Source organism: Heteronotia binoei, chromosome 8 (assembly GCF_032191835.1).
Source record: "Heteronotia binoei isolate CCM8104 ecotype False Entrance Well chromosome 8, APGP_CSIRO_Hbin_v1, whole genome shotgun sequence".
Classification (NCBI taxonomy): domain Eukaryota; kingdom Metazoa; phylum Chordata; class Lepidosauria; order Squamata; family Gekkonidae; genus Heteronotia; species Heteronotia binoei.
The window spans coordinates 102,566,466-102,593,126 of NC_083230.1; the positions used below are offsets into that span (position 1 = coordinate 102,566,466).

The following is a 26,661-nucleotide window of genomic DNA, read 5'->3' on the forward strand; positions in this document are numbered from 1 at the left end:
CTGCTAGCTGAAACCTAATGTCTTCAACTACATTTTTCTCCTTTCATTTTCCCGTTCTTGTTTTGTTTAGATATGCTATCAAGGACCTTTTGAATCATGCATTCTTCCAGGAAGAAACTGGTGTGCGGGTAGAGCTGGCAGAGGAAGATGATGGAGAGAAAATTGCCATCAAGCTCTGGTTACGAATTGAAGACATTAAAAAACTTAAGGGAAAATACAAAGACAATGAAGCGATAGAGTTTTCTTTTGACTTGGAAAGAGATGTCCCAGAGGACGTGGCACAGGAAATGGTAGGTAATGTACTTCTCAGTCTAGGTCAGGAGTGGCCAACCTGTGGCTCGGGAGCCACATGTGGCTTTTTCACACACATTATGTGGCTCTCAAAGCCCCCACCATTCTGTCGGCTGGCTTGGAGAAAGCATTTCTCTCTTTAAATTCCTTCTCTAAGCCAAGCCACCTAGCAGTTTGGAGAATACATTTCAAGTTAAAGTTGCTTTCATTCCACCTCTCCCTCCCCATCTATTTGCTTTTCCTCCCTCCCTCCCTCTCCCTATCTTGCAGGTCTCAAACATCTACCATTTATTCTATGTAGCTTTTCCATTATGCAAGTTTGGCCACCCCTGGTCTAGGTATAGAACTTGAATAATTCTAGCTATGATTTGGCCTACTTGAAGCGTGACAAGTGTTATGAAGATGAGCATATTAAAATAAAAAAGGTGGCGATACAAAAATATTCCGAGGATAACTGGGAGCTTTTGATTTCTTTTGCTCCCTAAAAGCAATTCCTCCTCTTGCTGCATGGCACGATCCTTTGGCACTTGAAGCTGGCAGAACAGTATCAGGGAATTACTGTCCAAGATGAAGAAATCCAAAAGCATAGGACAGTCCTGTTTGTTAAAATTCAGTAACTCCCATCTCAGTTTTCCCCCCATAGTATCTCAATCCCATAATTTTGTTAATCAAAATGTAATGGTCAGTACACTTACCTTCCCAGCAGCCTATCTGTTAACATACTTTTATGAGCTCCCACAAGAATTTACTAAGAGATTGAGGATTCATCCAGGCGTCCGTTCAGCGTATTACAGTTGGTATTTTTCAGGGTATATAGCGAAACCTGCCTTACCGCCTGCATTTTCCAGCACAGCTTTAAACTAGATCAGACTCCTGTTTTTTGTTTCCATTGTGTAAGATACCATAGAGCTGGGATTTGGCTGTGAGCATAATTTACATAAAGAGTCCTTCCCACTCTCTAGTGTAACTCTAATCTACCCCCCCCCCCCAAAAAAAAGATATTGCAAGAATTCCTTTCTGAGAACGAAACATCTGGAAGGAAAACTTTCTCCAGTAGAACACGGCACTTGAGCCCAAAAGATTCTACAAACCCTAATTCCTTTCTGTTGTTTAACACATGCATGTTCCCTGCCTCAAATCTCTTTCCAGAACTGGTTCAGTGCGTGTAAGACAGTGGTACACAGCATAAAGGATCCCACATATTTTATTTTTATTTTAGTAGATTTATAGTCCACCCTTCCCCATAATGGGCTCAGAGCGGATCACAAGCACGGTAAAACAGTAAAAATCCAACAATAAAACCATAAAACCATCAACAAATTGCTGGGTGTGATGATCTATGCCAGGTTGAGACCACATGTCATTCCTGAACAAATGGTTACATCTTTAACAATGTAGGGGGCACTTTTAGTCCCCTCCAGAACAGCTGGTAGCTGTCAGAAGTGACTGTGCTGGCATTCATTAAATGCACATGTGTGCTGCCCATGGAGATATTCTGATGGGGGAATTATATTCTTGATGATAGGATCGATGATTATTTTGTATTATGTAGCTTTGAGAAAATAGCCCCTCCCCATAAGACATGAATGATCTTGCATTATTTTGTTGTTGATTCATCACAACACATCTTAGCAGGACATTCTGACATGCTGGTGAACTAACTCAAGTTTCATTTACTGTGTAATTATAGAAACCTGTTCATCTTATCTCAGTTAACCTTTGCCATCTGCTATGGTCATGTCAACAGTGTGTGAATGCTTTCTAGGTTGAGTCTGGGTATGTCTGCGAAGGGGATCACAAGACAATGGCCAAGGCCATAAAGGACAGAGTTTCCTTAATCAAACGGAAAAGGGAGCAGCGTCAGCTGGTGAGAGAAGAACAGGAGAAAAGAAAGCAAGAAGAAGTCAATCAGAAGCAGCAGATAGAACAGCAATTACAAGCAGGTGCTACCCAGCAAGGGGCAAAGCATGCTGCTCCTGCCACTGGTACCACTGCCATCCCCACTACTTCAGCTTCAGTTTCTACACAAGTAGAGCCTGAGGAACCAGAGGCCGATCAGCATCAACAGCAGCAATACCAGCAGCCCAGCACATCAGTGCTCTGTAAGTATCAGTTTGGTGTAGGGGTTAAACGGTTGAGAGCCAGTTTGGTGTAGTGGTTAAATGTCCAGACACTTATTTGGGAGAACTGGGTTTGATTCCCCACTCTTCCACTTGCAGTTGCTGATGTGACATTCACGTTGAGTCCGTCACAAGTTCTCACAGAGCTGTTCCTCTCAAGAGCAGTTTCTGTCAGAGCTCTCTCAGCTCAACCTATCTCACAGGGTGTCTGTTGTGAGAAGGGGAAGGAGATTGTAAACTGCTCTGGAGAGCCAGTTTGGTGTAGTGGTTAAGTGTGCGGACTCTTATCTGGGAGAACCGGGTTTGATTCCCCACTCCTCCACTTGCAGCTGCTGGAATGGCCTTGGGTCAGCCATGGCTCTCGCAGGAGTTGTCCTTGAAAGGGCAGCTGCTGTGAGAGCCCTCTCCAGCCCCACCCACCTCACAGGGTGTCTGTTGTGGGGGAGGAAGGTAAAGGAGATTGTGAGCCGATCTGAGACTCTTCGGAGTGGAGGGCGGGATATAAATCCAATATCTTCTTCTATCTTCTTCTGAGACTCCTTTGAGTAGTGAAGGGCGGGTATAAATCTAATTTCCTCCTCCTGCTGCTTCTTCTTCTTCATCATCGTCATCATCATTACATATTACCTGACTCGCACGTAATGCTTTTCTCTTAGGGTGGGGGAGGGAAAGGAGCAACATTAGAACTGCCCTGTTTATATTCAGTGCAGTAACATTCAATTTTCAGAGAGGCATTTCTTCTTCAGAAATACTTATTTGAAAAAGTTAAATATGTTTGGTCAGGGAAGCATCGTAGAGTAGGGACACTTTCGCCACCCAATCCCAATTGGGGAAGCTCAGGGGTTCCTGACATTAAGCAACTATGACAGACTGCTTCTATATGGATGATGCAGGTAGCTTTGGAATCTTCTTTGGATTTTTTCTTATTTATATTTTGGTTAGAGGTTTTATTTGGTATCACATGAAAATAAAGAAGATTAATAATACTGTAACTAATTCCAGTTCAGCTGCCTGGTAGAAAAGCATGTCCACCATTAATATCCGTCTTCACCATTAATATCCGTCTTCTGTGGCTAACAAAAACAAGAGCTTTGGTAACATTATGTACATTGAAAAAAGAATCATTCAGATACTGTTGAATCTTTATTGAAGACTATTCAGGCTTGTCTGTCTAGTAGAAACAGTCTACAAAACTGAAGGTCTACCACTTTTTCAGTGTTTCCAGATCAGAAATATCCTTCAAATTTGGAAGAGATTTTAGATCAAAAACAAACTGTGAAACTATTTCAGTCAAAGGAGGAACCACCAGTATTTATTTACCTATTTTTCGCACCATAAGGTGCTCCGGACGATAGGACACACCTTCCTCCTGGGGGGCGATCCGCTGCCTCTGATCCCGGTGCTTCCTCCGTGCCTGCCTGCCTGGCTCCAGCTCTGACGCTTACAGCAAGCGCCAGGATCGCTCCCTCTGCCCTCCGATCCCGGCGCTTGCTGTAAGCATCAGAGCTGAAGCCAGGCAGGCAGGCATGGAGGAAGCACCCGCCCCCTCCGCAAACCCAGTGCTTTGCGAGCGCTGGCTGTGGAGGGGACAGCGTGCTTCCTCCGTGCCTTTCTGCCTGGCTTCAGCTCTGACACTTACAGCAAGTGCCGGGATCGGAGGGCAGAGGGAGCGATCCTGGCACTTGCTGTAAGCATCAGAGCTTAAGCCAGGCAGGCAGGGAGGAAGCATGCTGCCCTCTCCACAGCTGGCTCTCGCAAAGCGCTGGGTTTGTGGAGGGGGCGGATGCTTCCTCCGTGCCTGCCTGCCCGGCTTCAGCTCTGATGCTTACAGCAAGCGCTGGGATCGGAGGGCAGAGGGAGCGATCCTGGCGCTTGCTGTAAGCGTCAGAGCTGGAGCCAGGCAGGCAGGTGCGGGGGAAGCGCTGGGATCAGAGGCGGAGGCAGCAGATCGCCGTGCCCCCCCCCCCCAGGAAGGTAGGTACCGGTACCTTCGCTCCATAAGACGCACACACTTTCCCCCCACTTTTTTGGGGGGAGGCAAGTGCATCTTATGGTGCGAAAAATACGGTAATTACCAGTGATAATTAATCGTAATTAGGCAATGGAATTTCTCATGTATTTGATCACACTTTCTAAATTATGGCAGTTGGCTGGTACACATGAACTCACAAAGCTGCCTTATACTGAATCAGGCCATCTGTAAGTCTTTCACATCACCTGGTCCTTTAAATTGGAGATCCCTGGGATTGAACTTGGGACCTTCTGCATGCCAAGCATATGCTGTACACTACTGAGCTGTGGGCCCCTCCCCTTAATGTTTTGGTTAAAATATTTAGTCAAGGTATTTAATGGTGGAAATTTTTTAAAAAGTTTCTGTTCACTGTTGATCCAGCTAAATTTCTTTCTCTGTCTTGAGTCAAGTAGAATTAGAAAATTTACTGTCTTTTAAATCTTTCAGCAAAGTTCTCTTAGCATCTATCTGTTAAGGATGACTGAGATAGATACTGTAGGGAGGAATATCGGAGCCTTCCAAAAAGGCTCAGTAGCCAGATTCTAGTGCAATTCTGTCAAAAGCTTTCTTCAAGGAATTATTAGAGCAAACATAAAACGAATGAGGTTTAGTTAAAGTGGGGCTTTTCCATTTCACAGTCCCAAGAGAGCAATCTACCTATATCACACATAAGCAGTGTATAAGTGGAATATTAAAATGGGAAGAGTAACAGCAACTTCAGAACTTCCTTTAATCACGAGGGCACTTTGCCCAGATAAGAAGACCATATTGTTTTCTGAAGAAAGGAACATACTATCTTTGTAAGATTGCATTACTAATACAGTGGCTTCTGGAAATCTGGAAGATACTAATGGTTTGTCATAAAGATGTAGAGCTGCACTAAGTCATCTCAGCCAAGGCATGAAAGTAAACAGTAATACAGGCCAGAATTTATAAATTAGATGAACAGTAGGAAAGGTCGTAACTCTCACCCTTTGGCTAAAATGACATGCATCTGGTTTTTATGAAGAATTGAAATGCTAATCTTTTCCAATAGCGTATTGTATGGATTCTGAAATATGATCTTAAAGGTAGGTGCTTTTTTATCTTTGGGGATGATTTAAGTTCTGTATTCCTGCAGAAAAAGAGAGCTGTTTTGAAGTCTTGATCACTTGCCTTACTTGATTCCTCATGTTGCAAACAGAGCTCCTTTTGAATTTAATGCCAAGAAACAATGTGTTTAACATTTTAACCAGATTGCTTACATTCAGAATGGTGTGTAGCATGGAGTCAGTACTCTGGTATGGTGTTTGTTATCCCTGGAATCTCCAGTTTTAAAGAGAATGGGTCTGCAGTCCTGATAGTTTTGGGAGAAAAACCTCTGAAAAAGTTCTGGTGCAGCCTCAAGATCTTAGAAATAAATGAGTTCGGAATCATTAAGAGGCAGGGCTTCCATTACTTTCCAGGTGTATAGGTTTCTTTCAAAGATTTTTGTAAGTGAATGCAATTTGGGTTTTGTAGTAGAGGGATTTCAAGTTATGAAGTAGATAGTGCTCATATTTTAATGGTTTTTTAAAAAAAACATTTTATTGGAAATTTAGCATCAGATACAAAGATAAACCAGTGACAATAAACTGTTGTATACCAAATACAGTCACATTACAAAGTTCCAATAAAAAGAATATGTACTTAACAATACAATAGGTCTCTATACCACAAAAAATTAAGCCACAAATAACTACGTCATTTAGGAGAAAGGTGGTGTCAAAGGGTCATAGAAATAATTGTATCAATAAATTAACACAGTAAAACATCTATAATATAATTCTGATCAAAAAGGTCTTTGTTTTGAGCCATTAAATTTAAAACAGGGTACCAGAAATTATAATAATTAAGAGAGGCAGAAAAAGGGTCTTTATTTGAGGTTTGCATAAATTATCCTTTCCATTGTGATATAATCCCATATGTTCCTGCACCAAATTGTAAGAACTGTGTGTATGTGTGTGGGGGGTGGGGTTTGCGGGGGGTGGGGGGGAGATTTCCAGGAGAAGGCGATTGCAGACATCACAGTGGCACATAATCCAGAAATCAAATCTTTCTTAATGTGGGAAATTTTGGGGATCATCCCACAAATTCAGCAACTTTTTTATTGTTATTGGAAATATTATCTTTTTTTCAATTAAAAGTCTTCAAAGAGGCTTATACAAATTAAAAAAGCACATCACAAAGCATAACATTTTTGCCTGTTCTTGCAGATTAATTTTCCCAGTCGTTTTGGAACTTGGTCACAAAACTGCTTTCGTCTAAACTGACTCCTGTTTGCTTTTTTACAGCTGATGGGACTATTGACAGTGGTCAGGGATCATCTCTTTTTACTGAATCATGTGTGAGTAGCCAGCAGACTGCTTCCTATGGTTCCCAGCATGAACAGCCTATCCCAACAGTTCCAGCCCCAGGGTATACGGTTCCTATTGGCCAGCCTCAGTCGCAACAGCCTGGAGGATATCAGACATCTGCAGGGGTAAGTGTAATGCTGGAGTAGCAGAGCAAAGGCTGCTGCCTCAAGCAGGTTCTCCAGAAAGCCAGCATAGAAATTTTCTAAATATTGCTGTGTAGTGCCATGATCTATATATCTGGCTTTGGGCAGACTTTTAGCTCTTGGCATGAAGTTAAAAAGTGCAGCTATACTGAGTGTGTTTGGGGAACTTCATATGTGAGGATGTTAAATGTTTGGGGAGAACATCTGTTGTATGAATTTGTGAATACAAGTGGATCTTGTGAGTGTGCAGTATATGTCAGTGGCAGTGCTACTCTTTCCAGTTGATTGCACTGCCTAATATTTTGTTTAGCTACCAGCATTGTTGAGCTGCAGATGCAGTGAACTCTGTGGGAGGAAGCTTCTAACTGAAAGTTCGCAGTGGGGCTTTAGGAAATGACTGTTAGAAATGTGTGTTCTGCAATAATTTAATTACAGCTAGTTAAGGTAAGGTTTCCTAACCATGTTAGAATGCTGCATGCAAACACTGCAGTTTAAAATGATCCCACTTTTGTGTTCTGATTTATGGCTTGCATTTAATTGCTCATGGGCGCAAATACCTTTCCCACTTCATGTGTTCATTTGTGTTACCCTTTATCCAGTATCTTTTTCTGGTATATTTTCAGAGCTGACTTTGGGGGTCTTAGAAACCCCCCCAAAAAAACCAAAACCAAAACACAGAATCTGTTCCCCTGTTCTGTTTTACTAAAGTTATTCCTTGTGGACAGGTGAAAATATATCTGATTCTCAAATAACTGTCCCATGTCTAGAGGATGCACTCTTTCTAATTGCAGAAATCTGCAGGTTACTTTTTGTGGCTTTAACTTTACTATCAGTCTGACATAAGAACACTTCCCCATTCTGCTCAAATGCACTTATGAAGTTTTGTGCCCTTTTAAATCCATATCAGCGAGGCCATTCAGATTGTCTATCTTTTTTTGCTCTAAGAAACAAAGCAAAACATTGGCTTGTTTTATTTTAGTTCCTGTGTTTTAGCTCAAGGACATGGCTTAGATCAGTAAACCATTAAGCAATCTTCACATGCCTTGCTTCAAGGTTGAATAATTGTGGCTAACACTGGTGGAATAAACTAACCTTCTTCAGAGCAGGCTGGTAATTAATTGAACACTTAAGGGGGGGAGGGATCTGTCTATATGCTTCTGGAGGTTTTAATTCTGATTGCAGTCTTACTGAGAAGAGAAGACATGGGGGAGGCGGGGGACAGATTGCATCATTTCAAGGTTCTAGGAAAAATACAGAAGTAAAGGTATCCAGTCACATTCTTGATTTTGGATAGCCAGTGCACTCCAGAAAGAAATGCATGCTGTTTCATCAAAAATACTTAAACATAGTTACACTAAAATTTGGAAGGAACACTTGTGCATACATCACATTACCTGTTCTAAACTAGTGTGAACTTCTAATGGCTCTTTGACTCTTAATGCCCTTTAAGTGTCAAATTTCTGGTATTGGAAGCAACTTTGCATATTCTGTTCTAGGCAGGTACTCAGAGCAGATATTCTCTTCCTGTGCACTTTATGTAGTAGGAGTAGGCACTAATGGAACTTTCCAGTCAAAAGAAAAGCCTGCAGTCCTCCCAGGTGCATATATCCTCTTCCCTGTATGTGATGTCACTCATCATTTGTTCATACCTCTCCCTGTACATTATGGTCAACATGGGGCCTTTGTCATGAATGTGTCTCCCTCAGTTCCAGCTCATTAGTCCATGTGGTTTGTGTTCACTTCTTTTTTTGTTTCCTTCCTTAGCCTCGACGTGGCTGTAGCATGTCAGTTGGTGCTTCCCCTCTTTCTTTCTCCCCTCTCCGCAACATCCCTTTCAGTGCTCCTTCCACTCCGCCATCAGCGTTGTCTGCACCTCTCTCTCCCTCCTACCTTCGGACTGCTCCTGAGGAAACCTTTGGTGAAAAGCTTTCCAAAGCCCTGGAGAGTGTCCTGCCCATGCACTCTGCCTCTCCACGCAAGCACCGGCGTTCCAGCCTGCCTTCCCTCTCTGTCAACCTTGTATGTCACTGTATGCCTCCTGGCTCATTGAAGATAAGTCACCACTAAATACATCCTGGCTCCATTCTTGTAATTAGATAAGAGCGAAAAAGGATTGTGTTTACTCTGTGCTATTAGAAAGCTGATTCTTTGTCTTCCAAAAGCTGGCTGTTAGTCTCTAGCTCTTTAGAGAGAGGTTCAAATGTACCACGTAGCAATTTAGGCATAGTTAGATATACTTTGATGTAGTCTCTGGTCAGCAGCTAGTTTGTTATATGCAATTTAGGCATAGTTTGATACTTTTGATATAGTCTCTTGTCAGCAGCTAGTAATTATTCAGCTCGTATGTAGCTGATGGTAACCATTTGTAATCATAGAGCTCTCTCTGTGGCTGTCATTTGGAGTGAGTGGGTGAGAAGTAAATTTCTAGGCCCAAGCAGTCAGCATCAGTCAAATACTCAAAACATCAGAAGCCAGTTTCCTGCCATTGGGTATGCTGTCATGCTTCTTATACTGACTTCTTCCATAGTGTAGCTCTCCCCTGCCATCCTTTGTTTTTTTTCTCTACTTTGTCAGAATATTCTTAATTTGAAGCTAGCCAGATTTTATAATACTATCTAGATTGTTCTGCCCCCATCTCAGCTTACCGGTTTAGGGTTGAATTTAGGTTTTGTTTTGCTCACAAGATACTGCTTAGTTAAAACATTGATATGAAATTAGCTGCCTTTTTTCTACATAATTCCATAACTCATGTGAGAAGTTCGTGTTAGTCTTATACCCACAAAAAGAGGATAACGGAAAGCTTGTTTGAATCATTTTGTTTGATTCTATAAGAGCAGAGGGGGAAGTCTGAATCACTGTTCTATGGTACAGAGAAACACCTTTTTCATTCATAAAGTATGTACAAGACTGGTCGTCATCCTTTGTACAGAGTCATATGAGAGTTTGCCGCTGCTTTTCCAGAATATAAATTAACTCTTTGACACAGTCAATCCAAGGAATCATATTATGGATAAGAGCAACTGAGAGCATTTAAATATTTTATGTCAACGTGCCTTTGTTTATTCCTCTGATGATTGTAAGTGGAGGTTGAGTATAGAGTAGAGTATTGAAGATACTGTTTGATATGGTATACTGTCATGGGCAACCCTTAATAGATGGTGTCCATTTCTGGTAAATGGGATCTTTAGCTGTAGTGTGGGATGGCTGAGAGGCTGCTAGCTTATTCAGAAGTGCGATGAAGCTCTTTGCTCCCTTCCTAGTTTCAAAGCAAACCTATTCCTTTGATAGGCTATTAATTTTCATGAGTTTAATAGCAGAAATATAGTATATATGGTGAAAAGCTTTTAATTAAAGGAAGGCTCTGTTGAGTATCCAACAAAATTTTTCATACTAATGGGAACAGGTGGATGAAAAAGCAGCTTCTAACAAAAGCAAATTTTGCCATGTGACCTTTATCTGCCATGGATGTATTTAATGGATATTTATAACACTTCAAAACATTTTATGTGTTGACCATGAACTAGGCGTAGCCATTCTATAAGGTTACTAAAGAGAGCTTCTTGTTGAGCTGAACATACTAATATGCTTTTATAATATGTGAATTACTTGTCTTGTTCATGTCAATACAGCCTCACTCCATGGTGCATCCGTGTGGGGGAACCCCAACATTCCCAGATTCCCAGGTATTTTTTCCAACCGTTCATGAACGGCCAGTGTCCTTCTCACCACCACCCATCTGCCCTTCGAGGGTGGCCTTTTCTCAGCGGCGCAAGAGCACTTCCATCCTTGAAGCCCAAACGTGCCACTTCCAGCCATTGCTCAAGACTGGTCAAAGTTTGCTTCTCCCAGGCAGTAGTCCAACTGCTTGGACGCCAGAAGCGCTAGTGACTATGAGCACTACAGCTTACAAAGCCACAGGAGAGCATATTCAGGCTAACCCTGTATATGAGGCGGCTCAAGTGTTTGGCGATTACAGGTCTGGACAAGCACCTTCTGACGATGCTAAAAACATGTTGACTCAAGAGGCTGTGTATCTGATGGGTGTGCGTTATCAGCCCCAGTTGCCTGAACACTATGATACTGTATCCCATAATTCCCATGGGGCTGAGCAACACTTGCAGCAGGCGCCTGAACAGAGAAATGTGCACGGTGGCCCTCTTCAGGGTTCTGCATTTGAGTATCCAACAGGGCAGACTTTTCAGGCAAGACAAATCCAGAACTTGAGGCTGGATTCTGGAATGAATCCGCTGTCACCATTGTCTAGCATGTCAGCCCCACTGAGTGCGGATCCCACACAGATGAGTTTTCACCCGGTGTTTGTACCGCATTCTGCACCTGCTGTGCTCACTCAAAGTGGTGATGGCAGAACAAGCTGTGTGTTTAAGTTCCATGTTCAAGCATCCAGTGCATCTCCGGGAGAAGGTGCAGCCATGCCACAGCGTGTTTATAGAAATCGTCGAGGCTCCGCAGATTGTAATCAGGAGGAGTCTCCTCAAACGACTGTACAGCCTGTTCGCCTTCAGCCTGTAACAGAAGAGCAGTGTAACTTCCTGGGCTCTGAGTTCATGGTGCCTAGAGGCACTTCTGTTCTACAGATCTGGCCAGAAGGCAGCCCAGGATACTCCAGTGACTCCTCACAGTTGACTTCCTCAGACACTGGTGACTTTCTGTCTCCTCCTCCCACTGGGGCATCTGCATCATATATTTCAGATTTGTCTCTGCCTGCTTCCCAGCTGGCTCAGAAGGTATTTCAAGATTCGCAGGTCTTCATCCATTTCCCACAGGGAACTTCATCTCAACAGGCTTTCTCGACACTGGTTTCTTCAGGACCGTCTACACTCTATTCTCAGGTTACAGGAACAAATACTTCCAAAAATGTCTTAGATTTTTAGTTTCCTTTGACATCATATTGCAAGTTTCCTTATATTCCCTGTCATCTGTCCTTTCCTTAATATTCCTCTCTCACCCCCAAGTTACTTTAGTTTTGGAGACTAGATTGTGTGTTGTCAAAGTGTATTAGTTGTTGAAACCACTCACCTAGCTTATTAGGAGTTCCCGTAAACATGATTAACATATCAAGTCTGCATTGATATTTGACAGAACTTTTGCCTAGCGGTCTAGTTAATAGAGGAATAAATGGTACTTCTTTAACACCATTTAAAAACTTTCTTTTTACTTATCTGATAACTCACTTTGGATGCTCAGGTGAGTGAAATTAAGGGGTTACTTCATAACCTGAAGATGTAGATTGGCTATACTAATGTCATTCTTTAGCAGGAATAAATACAGCACTTCAGGAAGATTCTTCAAAATATTGATACAAGTGGGCAGCCGTGTTGGTCTGAAGCAATAGAACAAAGTAGAAGTCAAGTCACACCTTTAAGACCAACAAAGTTTTATTCAGAATGTAAGCGCACGAAAGCTTACATTCTGAATAAAACTTTGTTGGTCTTAAAGGTGCAACTTGACTTCTATTTTGTTCTTCAAAGTATTGTTTAAAAAACCCCTCATTGACACATCTAAGATTTATAGAATTTTTTGTGATATAGGTATTTTAGGCTACATAAAGATGAATGGAGATTTGTTCACTAAAGATGAAAGAGCCCTTCTGGCCCATAATGCATAGAGCTGTTTTTTGTGTTTCACACAGGTAGAGGTCAGCAAATAGCAGCACACAGGCCAAATTGTCCTTTGACTGATGCATTGTGCACTCCTGATAGCTTAACTATAGAGAAGAAAGAGTGGATCAGCACTGGGACCTTACAACAGGTGTTTCCATACCACCTCAAGTCTCTGAAATGCAGCTCTTTGTACACAGACTAGTTTTACTGGTACAAAGACAGTTGAGGAATTTCTAATATCCCATTAAAATCACTTTAAAATACATAACTACAGTTAAGGTGCTACAAGTAATTGTTTTTAGGAGCAAAAAGAATAGCTTTAATACAAAATCCCTCATTAGAGGAATGCCCAGAAAAAAAGGGGATGTACTGCATAGAAGGTATTAGAGCAGGGGTGTCGAACTCATTTGTTATGAGGGCCGGATCTTCCATAAATGAGACCTTATTGGGCCGGGCCATGTCAGGTTAGGCTGAGCCATGCTGGGCTGGGCCATGTGTGTACCTATTTAAGATTAGGTGGCAGTGAGATAATTTTTATAAAAGAACACAGACAAACACAAATATATTTTTAAAAATTAAAACATGCTTAAAATGTTAGCAGTCATTGGTTTTAAAGATGCTTTCTTTGTATTTCTCCCATGGGATCCAGGGAACTGGGCAAAGGAAGCTGTGGCTCTTTCCTTCTTTCCCCAGGGGACTGGTGGGGGGAGCCTTAGCCAGTAGAAGGAAGAGAGGCTTGGCTCAGGAGCTGTGCTGTGCAATTGAGAGAGACTGGCAAAGCAAGCTATTCCTCCTTCCTTCCTCCCCAAGGAAGAAGCCTCAGGCAATGGAGAAAATAGAGGTTTTGCTCTGTATCTCCTCTGCAGTTGAGCAAGCCTTGCAAAGCAAGCTGTTATGCAGAAGGAAGCAAGAGAGGGAGAAGGAAGCATATGACAGCCAGTTGCTTAGGGGCCTGGTAGGAGCCCTCTGGGGGCCTAATTCGGCCCCCAAACTGCATGTTTGAAACCCCTGTACTAGATTTTTTTTTTTTAAAAAAAATGTTTTATTTATATTGTAAGCCACCTGGAGTTCCACAAGGGAGAAAGGTGGCTAATAAATGTTTTGAATGAATGAATGAATCTGTAAAGAATAATGAGCCCAGATAAAGGTTTGGTTTTTCTTGATGCTGGATAGCCTAAATTGAAGAACAGTACAAACAAGCTTTGAGAGATTTAACAGCAAAAGCATTTATTTTAGATCCCCTTATTAATCATTTAACTTCGTTTGAACTAGCTGCTGATCATCTGCTTCTGTCTCCTAACGGTTTTCATTGGAAAAATTAGTGATACCCTTGGGTTAGGTTAGGCTGTAGTTTGCAGCGCCCCACAGTGGTTATCCAAGTGAAAATACAATTAGATTGGTGGGGATAGATTAGGGAAGCTCGTTGTTGGCCTCTGGTTTTGGGTATTGGATAGTGCAGTAAAAAGCAAAGCATGCTTAGGTTGGTTACGTTTTTGGGAAAACTTTTATAGGAAAGTCACTGCTCCATTACTGAATTTGGATGCAAAATTTGTAACACTAACATGAAAGCCTGGTGGGGTGGAGTGGAGTGACAGCGTCAGGAAATTCCTGGCTCCAATCTCATTTCAGCTGGGAATGCAGTAGGCACATCACTTTCTGATGCTCAGCACTCAGTCCACACTATGGAGATAATCCTGGGCCCTCTTACTGTGTGCTGATAACTAAGAGACTGTATGCAAACTGCTTTAAACACTGTGAAACACAATGGAAATACTAATTACTATGCATGAGGTTAACATTTTTCTGTAAGCATAATTCCATTCATTTGTTGAATGGGCAATAACAGGGTCAAGCCTTGTGGTATGTGCAAAATACCTTTTGTTCTGCCCAAAGAGTGTTTACTAGTAGAGTGTTGGTGCCTTTTTCTTTGTTGCTTTTCCGTTGAGTTCTAGTCTTTCTGAACCATTGGGGGGCGGGATCCAGTTTTTGTTCTGTGTACTTTTATGTTGTTTCATAGCTGAGCTCATCAAACTGGTGGTATGCGTGTAACTACACAATCAGTTAAACAACAATCAATTACCAAGCAACGAGAACAGCAGTAAAACTTCCTTTAAAACGAATAGCACGTGAAAATGCAGTAACCTATATAAAGTATTGTTTTTTTAAAAAAGCTTTTGCAACAGATTAAAAACAAATGAATTGGATCAGAGCAGTTGTGAGACAAAATACAGTAACCAAATCACTTAAGAAGAGGAAGAAATAGAAGCTGAACTCCTTGAAAAGTTGTATGCCTCCTGTTTGGTTCCTGTTATCAGGTTACTACCTATTAGCTGTGGAAAGAACCTTGAACATAAGCAGAGCAAACAAGAGCCCACTCAAAAAGTAGATCTAAATCTGCACACCTCATATGCCACGTACATTCTTTCCCATCCCATATAAAATGTCTAACTGTACACTCCTACACTTTCAAGTTGGCTAAAGGGAAATCAATCTTTGCTAATATTTTTTCTTTTCTCTCATTTGTATAGCTGTTCAGCTATTGGATATTATTCAACCTTGTCACTAGTATTACAAGATTGAGGTCTGAAGTTCCCTCTTTGAACCTATCATTTTCCATTTTAATACTGAGATGAAGGTGCCGTATCTCAGGGTGCAGTTTGCATTTCATTCTGATGGGAATGACTCTGGAAAGGGGATCATTGCCATTCCAATCTAAATTTTTATATTCATTCATAATAGCTTTTTTTTTTTGCCTTGCTTACTCATTCAGAATTGGAAGTTGTTAATTTGCAGACTATTTGGGCTTTGTATGTTGGCTTTCAGTATCAAACTGGTCTTTCTGGCACCCTTGAGACATTTTTGTTGAAGATTTGAAAAGTGGCATAGTGTTTCCTGAGCTAAATTAGTATTTGCCTGGGTTTTGATAGAAAATGCATAATGAAATTGGCCCTTACTGTATGCCAGGAGTGTTTACAATAAACTTAAAGACATATCAACATTCACCTCCCCATGTACTTTCACATAGTTTACTGCAGAGCTTTGACGTACTGTAGAAACATGACGCTTGTATAACAAAAAGGCTTTTTGCAGAAATGAGATTTCCACGCAAGCCTCCATAACACTGGTGGTTTAAGAAAGCCATCCAAAACAGTTCATTGTATTTTTACAGTGCTGTACTATGTTTGGAATATCTATATCAAGTACCATTCTATATCCACTGAGAACTTACAGTAAGGAATCTTCTTTCAGGTCCTTAAGTTCCATACAGAAGTTAGTAAATGATCTGATCGTATGCATGTCTACTTCTTTAGACACAGCTGCCAGGGCAGCCAGCCTCAAGTGGTTCATCGGTAGGCACATCTTCGCAGCTTATGCATCAAGGCCAGCAGGTAAGAGCAAGCCACTGATGTCTCTCTAATTTTTAGACCAACATTGGCTCTTTGTTCTGGTGCTTCTAATAGCGTTTCTAGTGTTTGCCTTTTATGTTTTCAATGTAAGATAAAATGGTTCACGAGTACAAAAAAGGGTATAAGTAGCATACAATTGATAGCGTCACACAGATTATTCCCAGATGCATAGATCACACTACCTGGGTATTCTCTGTGTTCCTTCTCCCCCCACACTTTCTTTGGGCTTCCAGAAAGAAGATGGTGAACACATTGTGGACAGGAAACCATGTTGGTCAGGAGCTGCCACTGCAATGAGTAGAAGGGATTTTGCAAAATCTCCCTTTCCATCCTCTTCTGTTTACAGAAGGAGTGGGGTGATTTCTCCTCCTGCCTTTACTTCAGGCAACAGACTTGTGTGCTTTTTTGCCTACACATGCCCCATAGCTGTAAGAATCCCTTTTCTGGTTGGGAGGAAGGTTTTGTTTGGAAGAGAAACAGGGAGACTCACTAGCGCTTTCAGCTGGGTAGGCTGTATCTAATCACCTATCTACTTTTATATGTCCTTTGCTCCTGTTCTTGAGTGGGGCTTATCTATTTCTGCATCAAATTATACACTGCATCTTATCTATTGCTGCATCAAATTATACACAAGTGCTAGTCTGTAGGGAGTTGGATGCCAACCTATGTTCCCTCTAAGCTACAGAGCCTTGTGAGCAAAAATTCTACTTTGTGAGCTACTGCATGAATTAGTTTGCTGTAGGGCCATTTTTCCTGAGCTGAGCCAAAAATGTGTGAGCTGAAGGCTAAAAATTGTGAGCTAGCTCACTCTAACTCAGCTTAGAGGGAACACTGATGCCAACCCAAACCTAAGAGCAGGGGGTTAGTCCTATCCATTACTTGAGCTTTTAAAACTTACACTATAAATCCCACCAATGTACTGGAATCTCAGTACTTGCAGGAGGCTATGTCTGTCTTCAGTTGTACTTCAGGAAAAAGCACAGTTGGTATTAGTGTTCCTATGATACTGTCAAAACACTGGCACTAGGAACTGCCCCCCCCCCGCCAGAAATTCAGACTTTTTCAAAAACTTTTCATCCTGTTTTGTTGTGCTAGAGTACTGAATCTACAGGGGTCCAAACAAGCATTTCCCCTTCTTCCCTCAAGAAAATAATCCGCTTTATTTCTTCTGTACAGAGCTCTCTGCAGCCAGCCTCTTCCCAGCAGACTGGGCAGTATCAAGTTCAGCAGCCATCTATTTCTAGTGGAGCTACACCACCCCAGCCGGTTACACAAACAGCACAAATTATGCCTATGCCTCACGTAGCAGCTGGGACACAGGTAAACTACAGCCTCTAGAGAGCTCCTATCTAAGCTTCCTGAACTTTTGACAGTTAAGTCTTGTTTCGTTTATTTGGCTGCCCCTAGCACTGTATTTGGAAGAATACAGTGGGGGGGGGGTAGTTTTCTTGCCTGAAGGAAATTAGCACATGACATGGGAAGGCCTGCCGGCATTGACACTTGGCCACTGCCTAAAAGATTGTTGCTTTTAGTCTGTTTTTTAAAAAAATGGGATTTTTTTTTTAGTCAATATTATAATCCGTTGCCCAATGACCTAACAGTGAACATGAGTCCTCCTCAGGATGCCTCTGCTGTTCTCTCTCCAGAGTCTTCCTCTTTCACTCTTGACTTAAAAGGCCTTTTGCCGACTCCTGTGTATGGGATGTCCTGAACTTGTGAACTTTGAAATACTCAAAACTATGGAGTTCATCTTGGTCATCTAAACTCTCCCTCCCCCAGTTGTACCACTTGCTCTGCTTTGTGGCACTAACCAGATCCTATTCTCTGTATGCTGGCACAGCGGCTTTTCACTCTTGCCATAGCAGATGGCTAGAGTTGTTGAGCTTTTTTTCCCTTTTGGAATGACTGCACAAAGCAACATTGGACAATCAGTCTCTATATATGCTGATGCCATACCAATATTCTCATTATGTTAATCTGTCCCAATACATCCTCCTTGAGTCTAAAAAGGTGCAGCAAAAGAGGCTAATTAGATATAGTCTTCCCAGCCACTCTGCCAGATTTTTTTTCTTACTTATGCCGATTGGCTGTGATGATAACATTTTTTTTCTTTGACTAATACATTAAAAACCTGCTTCTTGCAACCCTGCTTCCTAAGTCTGTTTTTCTTTACCTTCTCAGCTTCCTGTTTCCCAGCAAATGCCGATCCTCCAAGGTGAACCACAGTTACCTGTTTCAGCTCCTACACTTCCTCAGCCTTCAGCTGCCCCAGTTATGCCCATTGGGTCTCATTATCTCCCTATGGGGCAGCCCCTACAAGCCCCCCTTCTTCCGCAGTTCTCAGTGTCTCAGCTGCCCATAGCAGCACCTCATGTCTCAGTGGCTCAGCCTGGCTTCCCATCTCTACCCATCTCTATGGCAGCTGGTATAAACCAGCCGTTGCTCACTCTGGCCACATCTGCAGCTGCAGCTGCTATTCCTGTGGGATCAACTGTTGTCCCTAGCCAGATTCCACCTCTCCTTCAGCCTGTGGCTCAGCTGTCCAGCCAGGGTCTCCCACAACTTCTGCAGCCAGCTGTTCAGTCCATGGGATTGCCAGCAACTCTTGGACAATCTGAAGTACCACTTCCAGCTACCGATGCTGTGTACCAGGTATTGTGGCAGTCAAGTAAAACAATCCTTCACTGCAGTCTTAACGGTTTTAGGCTTTGCTAAGAGACTTGGGCAGAGTTGTTTGCCATCCTGGTTTAGGAGGGGAGCAAATAGGCCAGATGGGTTTTTAGGGTATAAGGATATAAGGGTCAATTTAAAAGTGAATTTGACTGGCTGCAGGGGGTGGGGGTTGACAGTGACGTTTTATATTAGATGAGTACTATCTAACATGGTAGCAGCTACCAGCTTGTACAGCAGAGAGTAGTACAAAATGCTTATCAAATCAGCAGATGGTGGATGGTGTTTGAAGGTACGGTGGGGCATCAAGGCAACCGGTGGGAGCAAGCTGTGAGATCTTCAGATAGGAATGATGAGGTTTTGGGATGTTGGCCAGCTGTCAATTTCTTCTTGTGCTGAGGACAAACTTTCAGTTGTCGCATAATGCAAATTGCTTAACAAGATGAGTAGGAACTTGCTCTTCCGTTTTTTATACTGCTTATCACCACAGTGCCAATGTTCACAGGTCACTGCAGCTTTCCCTCTATGAATCAGAGCACAGAAGATTTTGTTCGCTTGTATGCGAGACTATTACACAAGGGAGTGCTTTGTTGCAGCGTATCTGAGTGGGACCTGTTCATTTTGTAGTTTCTTCAGATTTTGTAGCTCCTAACAGCTAAGAGGAGGTTGAGGGCTTGTTCTCCACACAGGTCACACAAACTCAGCCTCACTTTTGGTATCATGGTACACTGTTCTGGACTGCACGGTGGTTTGGGTGGTGAAGATGGCTCTAAGGCATGCTGTTCTGTTCCTCTTTAAATAAGGTGCTCTGGAAGCTCTGAAGAGACACCTGAGAGTGCCATGGGAAAAAAAAACTCCTTTTCAGCTTGGCTTGGATTTTTCCTCCCCCCCCCCCTCTGTTTCATACTGTTTTTCCCAAGTTACCCTAAAATTCACTAACTTGGCTTCCTTATTTGTCATAGGGCTTCTCACCTCGGCTACCAGCGCAGTATGCAGGAGATTCAAACATTGCTCCCTCTTCTGTGGCCTCTGCTTGCCTCCCTTCTGCAGTACTGTCCCCTCCCTTACCCACAGATGCATTGCCTCAGCCAGGCTATCTTGCTGCAGTAGTGCAGCCTTATGTGGAACAGAATTTAGTTCCTTTGGGCGGTCTAGGAGGACAGGTTCAAGTGCCACAGCCTGTTGCCTGTTTAGCCCAGCAGGTTTCCTCTGCATCCTCGCAGCAATCAGCACTAGAGGTAAACTACCTGTGTGTTGCGCTTTGCATTTTGAAAAACAAATTTAAGGGCATGCGTCCACTCCCATCTCTGAAATCCAGCTGAAAAACTGTCTGCTAATCTCCAAAATTAATTTCTCTTACAGCAGAATGTGATGCCAGTGTGGAGACCTTGTTGCCACTGGTTATGCTGTTGGGAAGTGAGTGGGCCTCCCAGATGCAAAACACTTGCTAGCACTTCTCTTCTGGCTAGTATTATCTTCATATTGATGCTGTTGTTCATAGCAATTAAAAACCTCTTCTCAAACCTGTTCCCTACAGCCCTGCTGTTGCTGGGAGATATTTGAATGGTCTTTGCACTCTGCATTGGCTTCTCTGCACATTCTGCTAGTAAGATTTCTTGGTTGCATGGCAAGCCATAGTGCCGCCACCTAGGAGAGAACACGGTTGACTTTTCACCAGGCATCTTGTTTCAGATTTGCATGAGAATTGTTTCTTGGTTTGAAAATTCCAAACTTGTTTTAGATGCTTTTAAATAATTGGTTTAAATGCTTTTAGTCAATTGGTCTGGATAAAGTGCTGTGCAGCTTCTAGTTAATAGATGGGTGGAGTGTGGTGAGATTGGAGGAACACCTAAATAAGATGCTTGAAGGAAGAGTTTTATATTTGCAGAGTACATCTGGAGTATCTCAGGCTACACCCTCTGAGCCTCAGCCACCAGTTCAGCAACAGCCTTCACAGCCAGCTCCATTGGTTTCCTCAATAGACAGGTGAGTAGCGAGCTACCACATTGAAATTTGAATGCCCATTCTAGTGGGGATAGTTTATTTTGGTAATTTATCCTGATTTAAGATTGTTTAGTTTGCCTCTACAAGCAAACCAGAGACAGTTTCTCAAATTACAATGAGGCAGCTTAGATTTATTTATGATATTTATAGTCTGCCTTTCTCATAGGGACTTATGGCAGCTTAGATGCACAGAGCAAGTGTCTTCAGTATTCACAGAACTGGTATAGCGTGTAATTGGGTTGTTGGAGCACTTTATCAAGGATGAGCTGAGCTTTCCTTAATTGTTCAAGAAGGGTGTCTCATAAATCATAATATACAAGACAGATGCTTAGCAATGTTCAGGAAACTGTAGTTCATGTTAGAAGTATGCATGTATTCACAATTTTAATTGCATGTTGTGGTAGAAATGTTTCTTTTTTACATGCTGTTTACTCCACACACTTGGGTTTTTGAGCATGGTCCAAGATGTGAGATAATCTTAGAATATTATTTTAGAAAATAAAAATGGCTGATTTTGGTACCTGCGTTAGAGAGCCAGTTTGGTGTAGTGATTAAGAGTGCGGTCTCTTATCTGGGAGAACTGGGTTTGATTCCCCACTCCTCCACTTGCACCTGCTAGCATGGCCTTGGGTCAGCCATAGCCCTGGCAGAGGTTGTCCTTGAAAGGGCAGCTGCTGTGAGAGTCCTCTCAGCCCCCCCACCTCACAGGGTGTCTGTTGTGGGGGAAGAAGGCAAAGGAGATTGTGAGCCGCTCTGAGACTCTTCGGAGTGGAGGGCAGGATATAAATCCAATATCTTCTTCTTCTTTTTTCAGTGCACATTCAGATGTTGCTTCAGGCCTAAGTGACTGCAACGAGAGTGTTCCTACCTCTGGTGGAAGACACGAAGGGAGGACTACAAAGCGGCATTATCGGAAGTCGGTACGCAGCCGCTCTCGCCATGAGAAGACTACACGTCCGAAACTGAGAATTCTCAATGTGAGTTAACCTGATTTGGTGGTTCTGTACTTTAAAACTCTGCTTTCAATACACAAATTATTCTTCTGTCAAATTAATATTCCCGATCTGCATTTTTCTTCCTTAATTCTAAATAGATCCAAGCGACTACTTGTGTTTGCACTGTCAGCATCAGAGTCCCTCTGAAAATAAGAAAGTATATGTGTGTGTATGTATTAGATATGCACTCATATTACACTTGTTTTCTGAAGATCAGATCCTGAATTTCTCCATCCTTTACCCTATTTTCAACACCTTATAATTATGAGGATAATGTCTGAAATCTCACAGGGCGGATTTTGAAAGATTCTTAAATCTGTTGTCTACGGAGTATTTTCCCATTTCTGTTCTGCTCCCAGACCTATAAACCCTCTTTGCTCTATTTATTTTTCATATTGAAGATCAGCATTGTGTTTTCCAGGTCTCAAACAAAGGCGATCGGGTTGTGGAATGCCAGCTAGAGACGCACAATAGAAAAATGGTTACTTTCAAATTTGACTTAGATGGAGACAACCCAGAGGAAATAGCCTATATCATGGTAAGCAATTCAGACAGTGACTTTTTAGCCAGCATTAATAACAATAAAAGCATTACTGGCCTGCTGTGTTGAATATCTTCCTCCAGTGGTTTTCTTGAGGTACTCAAGTAGGTTTGGCCAATTACACTGATTATGCCTTAATAGGCTGCAGTCTAGGAATGTCAAATAATGCTGCATTTAGGCCAGTATGTGATTAAGTTGAGCTGATAAAACATCTGGATCAGCTTTTTCCATCCCATCAGATTTTTTTCCATTTAAACCTGTTTTAAACTGCTTTGTAGTCAAGGACTGTGATCCAGATGAGAAAATCAGCTAGCCAAAGAAAAGAATGCATATTACACCAGGTGGGTGTGTACGTAGTATCTCCAAATGTGGTGATACACATTACATTTGTGTATAGTGTGAGGTGGGTAGCCATATTGGTCTGCAGTAGAAAACCAAGATGGAAGTCCAGAAGCACCTTAAAGACCAGTAAGATTTGGCAGATTATAAGCTTTCTAGACTCAAAGTTTAATTCATCAGATACGGGTATATATGTGTATTGTAACTAAGCTTAAACAAACTGTATAATGTTGAGAGAAGGTATAGGTTTGAAATACGGCTGAAGTGGGGCTCCGTTTGGAAATAACATCTATCCTAGATCCTGACCTGGATACCTCAGGTTAACCCAATCTTGTTAGAAGCAGATTAACCTCATAAACAGAAAGGAGGGTTGGTAAGGGAACACCAGATGAAACAAACAAAAAAGCTTGGTGGAACATGAAGATAGAGGAGGATAGTCCAGTCTCCTCGAAGAAGGGAATTCCACAGTTTTGGTGCCATGACCAAGATGATAGGGCATCCAAAGCAATGGCGCTCAAAAGTGAACACAAGGGTTGGGTATGTTCATATGGGAATAGTTGGTATACTGGTTCTAGTCCATATAGAGCTGTAAAGGTCAGTATCAGAATTAGGACTAGAAGCAAATTGAAAGTCACTGTAGATGAAACAAAGAAGTGAATTGGTCCTTACAACCCAGAACAGTCTTGCCATAGAATTCTTGTACTGGTTGTAGCTTTTCTAGACACTCTTCAAGGGATACCCAACCTAGAGTACCTTGCTGTAATCTAATCTAGGGGTTACCAGGGCATGCAGAGCTGTGGCAAGATCTTTTTTTACTCTAGAAAGTCTGCAGCTGGCTCACCAGCCAAAGCTGTTGAAATGTGCTTCTGGCCACTGTTGCCACTTGCATATCCAGCAAGGGAACCTGGGCTCAGCAACAGTCTCAAGCTCCCAACCTGCTCCTTTAGGGGAGTGTAACACCATCCAAAACAGGAGACACCTCAATTCTTGGATCAATTTCTCTACTCACCAGTAGGTCTTCCATCTAATTGGTATTCAGCCTCAATTTATTAGCTGTCATCCTTCCCAAAACTGCTTCCAGGAGATGGTTAGGCAGTGGAGTGAGGAATGTACCAGTGGAGTATCAATTGTGTCTCAGTTTCAAAACTATGTATGCACACTTAAAACCAGGAGAGTCCTGGGCAGGGCAGCACACAAGTAGGACAGAATCCCAGTAGACCACAGCAATACTGTCTGCCTGCCTTCCTGTCTGGCCTATGCTGATGTATCACTGATCCTGGGGAAGGACACAGTTTGAAGAGTTTAACCCCTCCCCAAGGAAGCCTCAGTGATGCATGCTGTAATATTTGCATTTTCAACTTGTTCCTAATGTAACCATAGCCAGGGCTTGAGTTCAGCAGGAGCTCACAGGAGTGCAGCCCCTGAGCCTCCAGCAAGGGTCTGCAGTTCTCTTCCTGCTGCACACAGATCCTGGGGCGCATGCAAATGAGATATGCTACTGAGCTCCTGCACCTTTTTTTCCTACAAAATGACCCCTGACCATAGCTGGTTTCTTTGCTTGCTAACATCTATGAAGAGCCAATTGCCTACAACAAATCTCAATAGGACTGAATTGTTTGGTCTCACAATGTTTTCCTTGGAGCCGCTGTTATCCACCCTGGGTTAAAGGGCAAATGTGAAGGCTGCTATAGTTATTCAGTTATGCTTTCATATGCAGGTGCAAAATGAATTTATTTTGGCAACCGAGAGAGACTCGTTCATTGAGCAGGTGCGTGATATCATAGAAAAAGCGGACGAAATGCTCAGCGAGGATGCCAGTGGGGAGCCAGAAGGTGATCAAAGCATGGATGGTATGCAAAGCCAGGTGAGGATTTCATTTCTGCGGGTATACTTGTGCCTCATAGTCTCTGGCATGAAACTTTTTTCTCTGTTCTGTCACTGAGTTCAAGCTTTTTATTTTACCAGGCAGTCTTGGCAGGAAAGCTGTACAATCTGAAACAGAACATCTGACCTTTTCCTTTCCTTGCTTGATATCATTTTTCCATTCCTCTGTCCAGACAATTTTTTCATTGTTCCTTATTAGCCCCCTGCTTTGTCATAATGAGTTGATGCCAAACAACTTTTTGCTGCTGTAAGGGGGGAGCAGGATGAGCCCTCCACCCCTTGAAAAGGCTCATGGAACCTTCAAGACAAGTCATGGCAAAGTGGGCTGTAGCAAGGAGGGAAACTGGACAAAACGGGGTGAAAAAACTGACTGGCTCCAGTCAGTTTTTTAAAAAAAATCTTGTGTAGTTTGGAAATATTCTAACACTGTAGGGACACTTCCATTATTTTGGCTTTGAACTTCTGTAGTGCTTCCACCCCCGCCCCCTTCCATTGGCCCTCTCCCCTTCTAATTTCTTACTTATCTGTAAATTCTGCACATTGTATTATATTTTTCTGCCTGTTTCAACTGGCTTCTGAAGGGCAGAAGAAGAGCCTGCTGGATCAGATCAGTGGTCCACCTATCAAATTCAGCATCATTTTTTACACAGTGGCAAACCAATTGCCCTGGAGGGCAAACGGGGCATAGAAGCTGAGACCCTCAGCACTGTTATCCAGAGGATTGCCTCCTTTGCTTGTGGAGCCTCCCTTCAGACACCCATGGGTAGCAGCCATTTCTCTTTCTAAATCCCTTTTAAAGCCATCTGTGCTTGTGGCCATCAGTACCTCCACTGGTAGTGGATTCCACAGTTTAATTACTTGCTGAGTGAAGAAATATTTCCTTTTGTCTGTCTGGAACCAATTTCCCAACAATCTTATAGCTTCAAACTTCTAGTGTACTTTTCCTCTCCCTGCTTCTCTGTACTCTCTTTTCTCAATCTTTATTCCTTTATACACATCTGTTGGCTATGTTTTATATTCTGTTTTCCACCAATACCCATTTCCAGAATGTATTCTTCTCCCCCAAATACATCCTGTTTCTTCTCATGTTGTTTTAAAAGTTTCAGCTCTGCTTCCCCCAGCCTTATCCTGATTTAAAATGGTTGTTCCTTCCTTTTTATTCCAGCCTGCATTTTTTTGTACAGTGGCTAGATATTTAAGTGCTTATTGCATATTATCTTCTATTCATCTGCGCTGCCTCTGTCAAATAGTTTCAAGGCAGTTTACAATAGAATATTCACAGATTATCCAATAATCGTGGCCTCCAGGTCAGTCATGAAAGCAGTAAAACCAAGGCCACTTAAAAGCCAGTTATGCTTTTGTAAATTACCGTATTTTTCGGACCATTAGACGCACCGGACCATAAGACGCATCTAGTTTTTAGAGGAGGAAAACAGGGAAAAAAATATTCTGAACCAAATAGTGTAATAAAATATTTAATAAATTACATATAACAGAATAACATTTGAACCATGTAAAGTGAACAGCAGTCAACAGTGGCATTAAGAACCATTATCACTGTCATTAACAAATGGAGAGACTTAAAGGTTTGAGTACTCTAGTTTTCTGGAAACCCCAAGAACTCATCATCGCTAGAGTCAGAATTTAGGAAGCTCATTTGCTCACAATCACTGACATCACTTTCTTCACTGTCTTCATATAAGAGATCGTCTTCACTTCCATCTAAGGCATTGCTAATGCCACATTTTTTGAATGACTTTACAACGATCTCCTCCTTCACTGAGTCCCATGATGTTTTCACCCATTCACAAACTTGAGTGATGGTGGGCCTTTTCATTCGTCCAGTAGGTGTCAGATCATGATTACCAGCAGCCATCCATTTGTTCCACTCTTCTCTCATTAAGACCTTAAATGGCTTGTTGATGGAAACATCAAGAGGTTGCAACTGGCTGGTTAGACCTCCGGGAATTACAGCTAGATGAGTCTTCACTTCTTTGAAGCACTTTTTTGTTGGTTCACTAATATGTGCTCTAAACTGGTCAAGCACTAATAAGGCAGGTTTTTTCAGAAGTCCTCCAGGACGTTTGGACCACACCTTTTCAACCCATACTCTCATTCCATTTTCATCCATCCATCCTTTCTCATGTACATGTACAACAACTCCTCGCGGAATCACTTCTTTTGGAAATGTTTTCCTTTTGAAAATCAACATGGGTGGCAATTTGGTGCCATCGGCACAGCAGGACAACACAGCTGTGTA

At 42.3% G+C, this 26,661-nt stretch overlaps 1 protein-coding gene across 9 annotated transcripts in view; it reads left to right on the forward strand.

Moving 5' to 3' along the window:
- Nucleotides 1-26,661, forward strand: part of WNK1 (WNK lysine deficient protein kinase 1) — a 168,356-nt gene that overhangs the window by 102,829 nt on the left and 38,866 nt on the right. For 6 of the 9 annotated variants that reach the window (XM_060245751.1, XM_060245753.1, XM_060245755.1 and 3 more), the window contains exons 6-17: nt 71-290; nt 2,057-2,393; nt 6,735-6,922; nt 10,570-11,790; nt 15,873-15,950; nt 17,145-17,288; nt 18,150-18,620; nt 19,601-19,876; nt 20,527-20,624; nt 21,457-21,619; nt 22,059-22,175; nt 24,235-24,381. In XM_060245751.1, coding sequence (XP_060101734.1) covers nt 71-290; nt 2,057-2,393; nt 6,735-6,922; nt 10,570-11,790; nt 15,873-15,950; nt 17,145-17,288; nt 18,150-18,620; nt 19,601-19,876; nt 20,527-20,624; nt 21,457-21,619; nt 22,059-22,175; nt 24,235-24,381 — 3,460 coding nt within the window. The remainder of the gene's footprint in view (nt 1-70; nt 291-2,056; nt 2,394-6,734; nt 6,923-10,569; nt 11,791-15,872; nt 15,951-17,144; nt 17,289-18,149; nt 18,621-19,600; nt 19,877-20,526; nt 20,625-21,456; nt 21,620-22,058; nt 22,176-24,234; nt 24,382-26,661) is intronic. The other 3 variants (XM_060245758.1, XM_060245760.1, XM_060245759.1) reach the window with 3 other exon arrangements.